The sequence below is a fragment of the Malania oleifera genome, chromosome 5, assembly GCF_029873635.1.
Source record: "Malania oleifera isolate guangnan ecotype guangnan chromosome 5, ASM2987363v1, whole genome shotgun sequence".
Classification (NCBI taxonomy): Eukaryota; Viridiplantae; Streptophyta; class Magnoliopsida; order Santalales; family Ximeniaceae; genus Malania; species Malania oleifera.
Window position 1 is genome coordinate 6208728 of NC_080421.1, and position 6000 is coordinate 6214727.

At 36.0% G+C, this 6000-nt stretch overlaps 1 protein-coding gene and 1 long non-coding RNA gene across 3 annotated transcripts in view; one reads left to right on the top strand and one right to left on the bottom strand.

Moving 5' to 3' along the window:
- LOC131154943 (uncharacterized) overlaps window positions 1–3393 on the top strand; it is a 26534-nt gene extending 23141 nt beyond the window's left edge. For both annotated transcript variants that reach the window (XR_009136706.1, XR_009136705.1), the window contains exon 2: window positions 1399–3393. This is a non-coding gene — a long non-coding RNA (uncharacterized LOC131154943). The remainder of the gene's footprint in view (window positions 1–1398) is intronic.
- Window positions 2258–4937, bottom strand: LOC131154938 (auxin-responsive protein SAUR21-like). The gene is made up of 2 exons (XM_058107781.1): window positions 4424–4937; window positions 2258–2689 (listed from the first exon to the last, which is right to left on the bottom strand). Exons 1-2 carry the CDS (start codon window positions 4547–4549, stop codon window positions 2435–2437), a joined length of 381 nt encoding a protein of 126 aa, XP_057963764.1. The 5' UTR covers window positions 4550–4937; the 3' UTR covers window positions 2258–2434.
- Between the last annotated feature and the right edge of the window lie 1063 nt (window positions 4938–6000).

Here is a 6000-nt window from a genome sequence, read left to right on the forward strand (position 1 = left end):
TATCTTCAATCTTTGGTGAAAATTTAGCAAAGCACTAGTTACCTCTTCTAGATCAAGAGTTTCTTTTTCCCACGTAAGAGTGGTCACAAGATTTTCATAGGTATGAGTCGAGGGCAAAGAGTTTAACAATATCAAAGTTTTGTCATCTTCATCAAACTTAACATCAACTCTCATCAAATCACTAATAATTTGATTGAAAGTATTAATGTGTTGATATAAGTTTGATCCTTCAACCATCTTAAGTCAATACAAACGTTGCTTAAAAAAAAGTTTATTATTGAGAGATTTGAACATGTATCGGCTCTCTGACTTTCGCCATATAGCTGCTGGAGAATTCTCCTCCATCGCCCGATAGAGTACTTCGTCGGCTAAACATAAGCGTATTGTAGAAGCAACCTTTGCTTGCAATTCTCCCCATGTTGCCTCATCCATTCCATCCGGTCGAACACCAAGTAACGTCTTTCACATTCCTTGTTGTACAAGAATGTCTTTCACTCACCTTTGCCATAATCAAAGTTCCCGGTTCCATTAAATTTGACGATGTCAAATCTTGCAAAAGACAATCCCAATGACATAACAACAATCTCTCTGATACCAATTTGTTGTGATATGGATGGGATAAATACGAAGCACAGTGGAATATATATACAACAAGTAAATAAAACACAATCAGAAAAAACAAGAACAATAACAAGATTTACGTGGTTCGGCAAAGCCTACATCCACAGAAGCAATGACACAAGAATTTTACTAAGGAAATCTCAGTACACAATACACTTTTCAAATGATCACTCTCTCTATCAATATATGCCTAGAATGACATATATAATAGTCCCTCAGAGGTTTCCCTCCGAATACCCAACCACCTAATGTTCAAATTCAAAATTTAGAAAAACTACTCGCAACCCACGCGCATTCGTCGACGAGTATAGGGGATTCGTTGACGATCCATAGAAGACCACTCGTCGACGAGAATAGAGCATTCGTTGACGACTCCAGAACTTTGAGATTTTCCTACTCTTGGGATCTACTCGTCGATGAGCACAGGGCACTCGTCAACGAGTCCCTATTGTGTTGCCCCTTTATGTTTTTTTTTTTTTTTTTTTTTTTTGTTCCTTTGTTTAAGAAAACCAAAGTATAAGAGTCACACCTCAAACAACAGATACCATGTTAGATTACCACATTATCTAAAAGTTTAAGCTATTAGCCTGTGGGTCAACATTGTAAATCAAGCCTTACCTTTTAAGAGTAATACTTAGAAATGCAATGGTACATTTTCATTTTCAACTTTGGACACATTTAATTCAAATTATTAATACACTGCTCATATTATGCAATTGGTTATATGGTGAAGTTATAAGGCTCTTAATTGTTTTATTTTTTATTTTTACTTTTCAGGCTTTCGTGGGGATTCAATGACCAAAAACAAATACAAGAAAGAGCTTCAGATCTTAAATCCTTCAATGGCTTGGAAAACATGAAAACTGGGCATCTCCTAGGGGAAACATCAATGGTTGTGTTTGAGATTTCAAGTTCATGAAATCTCAAACCTTAAAATATGGTACAGAGGAATTTTGGAAGGGGGATGGCTACATCCTCTTATATACCTAAGGCCTATGGTCATTAACTTCCCTCAAACAAAAATAAATAAAGTTAGTCCAATTGTGGGCTTTGTTGACTCTAGGGGACTACTGGTAGAACCGTGAGTGTATGTTCCCAAATTTCACTTTCACTGCTCATTTGATGCCTTGTGTTAGCTTCCTGATTATTATGGTTCCTCTGGTGGTACAGCATGGATGTGTTCAAATTTTCCCATCACCTATCCACAGGAGAAAAGATAGGTCCTCCCCATCACGCATCCTGTAAGATTACATTACATGTTACCCCCACTGTAAATTTGTCTTCTTATAACCTTATTATTACACATAACAGTCTAAAAGTGACTTTTTTGAAGGTAACTGTTCAATCATTAGCTTTGGGATGGCTTATGATAGGTTATGTGACTTTAACTGAAGTTACTTTACGAAAAAAAAAATTAAGTGATGCCTGTTTTACCTTTTAATTGTGAAAATGACCTAGTAAAAATAACTTAAGAAATTTTAACATGTGAGAATCAAAAGTTGAAATGTGCTGCGTCAAAGTCAAACATCCCTAAGAATCTCTACTTTTAGATCCCACTCTTCCTTTTGCAGTTCAGTTTAAAGAATACTTCTTCAAAAGCAAGTCAGAGCAGTTTATTGGAGGAGAATAATCGTGGTTTGCATCAACTGCTGAAGACCATCAATTTCATTTCTAACAGCTGATTTGGTGGAGAGGAATGTTTTACTCTGCCCACCCATTTACAGGGGAAAATATACACATATTTGGTTGTGGGAACTGGAATTACTGGCTCCTGTCAAAATTGTTGAAGTTACAGCTCTTTGTCCTTCATGTTTCAAGAGCGTCTCAATCGAGAAGTGAGATCAATGAAGGTGTCTTCGTCGCATGGAATTGTTAGAGCGCCCATTGGGTGGTTGAAACCGAATTCTTCCTCAGCTCGGTTGAGCAAGTCCAGGAATGATGGATGCTTCAAGTAAGATATTGGAACCACGAACCGCTTGTTCCTCCTGATATCTCCTACGTAAACCGCGATGTGGCCTTTTGGAATGCCAGACTGGGTTCGAGTGAGGAGAGACTGCAATTTGAAACTCTGTTTGGCATTAAGAATCACAGAGAGCAACCGGATACCCATGACTATATATTCTGTGAATTGGAGGGAAAGTTCACTGAAAGGATCTAAATGCTTTGTGTTGACTTAAGAGCTGGTGGTGGAAGTTCTAGCTAGCACTTGTGAAGGGAGTGTGTGTAAAGATTTGGGATATATGAGTTTATTCATTATCATGCTTGTATTTATAGAGCATAGCAATTGAAGAAGAGGGCCAAATAGGGTGACCTAGGGTCTAAAAGTACAGTGAGAAGGCTGGAAAGCAGTTGGGGTGTGCTGTGGAGGGACCCATCCCTTGAATGCTCACATGGCTTTGCTGATACAGCTCAACAAGTCCCTGTTTTTCTCTTTCGCACACATCTATTCATATTGAGTATCCCCACATGTGCCCCTGCAATTAAACGAACTGGCAGATGCAGCTTTCCATATCTGATGTTCAAGAAAACAGACAATGCACCGGAATGTAAATGCAAGCAGAGAAGGAGACGATATGAGATTTCCTCTTTTCCAAGTAAGGAAAGCAAAAGAGTGATGAGTGATAAATGGTTGTATCAACTTCTTGAGAGTCTGTTTGCTGTAGTCTTCTATTGTCCACACTCAGTTTTATTGTCTTGTGAGAAATGGTAGGAATGCAGGTCAATTAGTCCAGCTGGGTTTGATCAATATATTATATGACCAGATTACATTAATAATCATGTGTCAAGAACTAATCACGCAATACTACTTAATGTCTTATATATATATATATATATATCATGTTTTTTTAAGAAGAAAGGTACAGTCAAGAGTACTTGATATCTTGCTTTGAGCTCTGTATAGCTTGTACTCTACGGCTTGGATTCTGGTACTTGCACATGGATTGACCCCTGTGCATGTGGCATGTGTGGGTGCGCGCATATGCCGGTGTGCACACGTCAATTTCTGTGTCGTTGATCAATCATTTGTGAAATACCCATTTACTGTTGATAGAAATTACCAAGGCCTGACACATCTGGATCTTCAAAGAGTGGCTTGCAACTACCCTAAAGTTTTGTGTAGGCTGTAGAGATGTAAACAAGATTCTGAAGCCCGGTTTTGCTTATTATGAAAGAATGCGAGTTTAAAGATAGGTTGCAACATTCGTGACCAGCTATCCACCCATCTGGATCAAGAGCATCAAGAGTTCTCTTGAATCTAGGACCAAATTTTTGGTAGATCTACTGAGGAAACAAATTAAGGAATTGTTGATTATCAAGAGTTCTCTAGAGTCCAGGAAACAAAATTTTGGTAGACCTATGAAACTGAACTTTCTGTTTTATGTGACTGGGTTCTAGATTTCCTTGCATTTGGAGATGCAATTTTTTGTTATTTTTTTAGGTGCATGAATTTAGGCTCGCAGTTAGAATACACTTTAAATCTGAAATACAAGCACTAGAATCCAAGAGTTTTTATACTATGGAAGTACAGATATGCAAAAATTGTTTATACTGAAGAAAGCAAAACCCTTATCTGAAACTCCAGATAACGCAAATGCATGTGAGCCAACGAAGGCAAATGGATACCCATGATTATATAGTTGGTATACATTTTAATCTGAAACACAAAACACCATAACCCAAAAGTTTTTATGCTGATGGAAGTACAGATATGCAAGAATTGTTTATACTGAAGAAACCAAAACCCTAATCCTAAAGTGCAGATAATGCAAATGCATCTGAGCCAACGAAGGCAAAGGGATACCCATGATTGTATCTTCTGAATTGTTGCAAAGAAGCTCACTGTCACTGAAAGGATCCAAGTGACAGTTGTATGTGCAGATATTTTTGGACCTGTCTGCAGATATGTGTAGAGAAAGCATTGATGCATCTTCAGAAAAGCTAAATGGGTTCTCTGTTGTCCCTGAATGCTCACGTGGGTTTGCTCTTAGACTCTGGTTCTCTCACAATCTCTCCTCCATCATCCATTCACCTGCCAATGGTGCAGCAACCCCACATGTTTCCCTGCAAAGTGCAAACAAACAGATATGAATCTGATGGTAATCTTATTTTAGGGTTCTACTAGTGCTTGAAAGATTGCACAAGAAAGCATAGAGCAATTTGCTTGTGATGGTAAATGCAGTTGACGATGATAAAAGCTTTCCGGAGTGGTAAATGGATGTATTGACTGTTTGGATGATGATTTGTTTGTAGTTTTTTGTCTATGTTTAATATATAGTGTCTTAACAAATTCCAAAGTCTAAGAACAAAAGTTACTGAATAAATTACAACTTTATCATTTTGAAATGACTAGATACAATTTTTTTTTATTTTTGGAGAAATATTCTTTACGAAAAAATAATAAATAATCCTCTAGTTTGATCTCCATGGATGTTTGTCGCTGGCTTCGATAATTCACTCTTCGATCATATTTGCATGAACCAACTTGCACAAAAGTTTGCTTGGTTCACAGCATGCTTGTTTTTTTTTTTTTTTTCCCACTCTCTCTCTCTCTCCCTTGAAGAATGCTTTTTGTTTGATATTTAAACTCTTATATTGAAAGGAAATTCATTTTTCTTTATATTCTCTCTCTATATCACATTTTATTTAAAATAAAAAATACTTTCGTATGATCAAATTTTTTTAAAAATCAAATATTAATGATGCGTTGTAAAATCAATTTTCTTTTTGTTTATTAATTTGGTATATTTTAAAATTGGTTCTCAATTTTCTTAAACATAAGAAGTGAATTTTTTTCATATTTTCTTTTCTTTTTCATAATATTTTTAAATTTTCAAATAGAGTCTTAAAAAAAGATAGAATATACTATGTGTGTGTGTATATATATATATATATAATCACGACTTAAAACCACATAATCGTATTAGAACTATGAACATGATATGTTTAATGAAACCCAAACAAAGCCTTGATTTATGTTGACCTAAAGCTTAATTATTTTGGAACTAACATAATAAAAACTACACATAATCTAATAATTTGGGCTTAGGTAACACTTTTAGTCGAGTCTTGTAAATTTGGGATTAATTTAATTAAACGCAAAATAATGCCCCTCGAGCTTTGGGCAATAAGGTCGAGTTTTTTCCCGTTTTATTATTATTTTATAATAAAATATAAAATAATATTTTGTTTGGGAAAATTTTTTCTAGTTTAATGTTTACGTAATCTCGCAACTTTATCCTGCGAGATTTGTTTAAATCTCGCATCACCAAGTTGCGAGATTTGCCACGTGTCAAAACCTAATAGTCATGGTCATTTAAATTTCACAGAACCAAACTGCGAGATTTACCATGCCTCAACCAAATTTAGGAATACGGACAC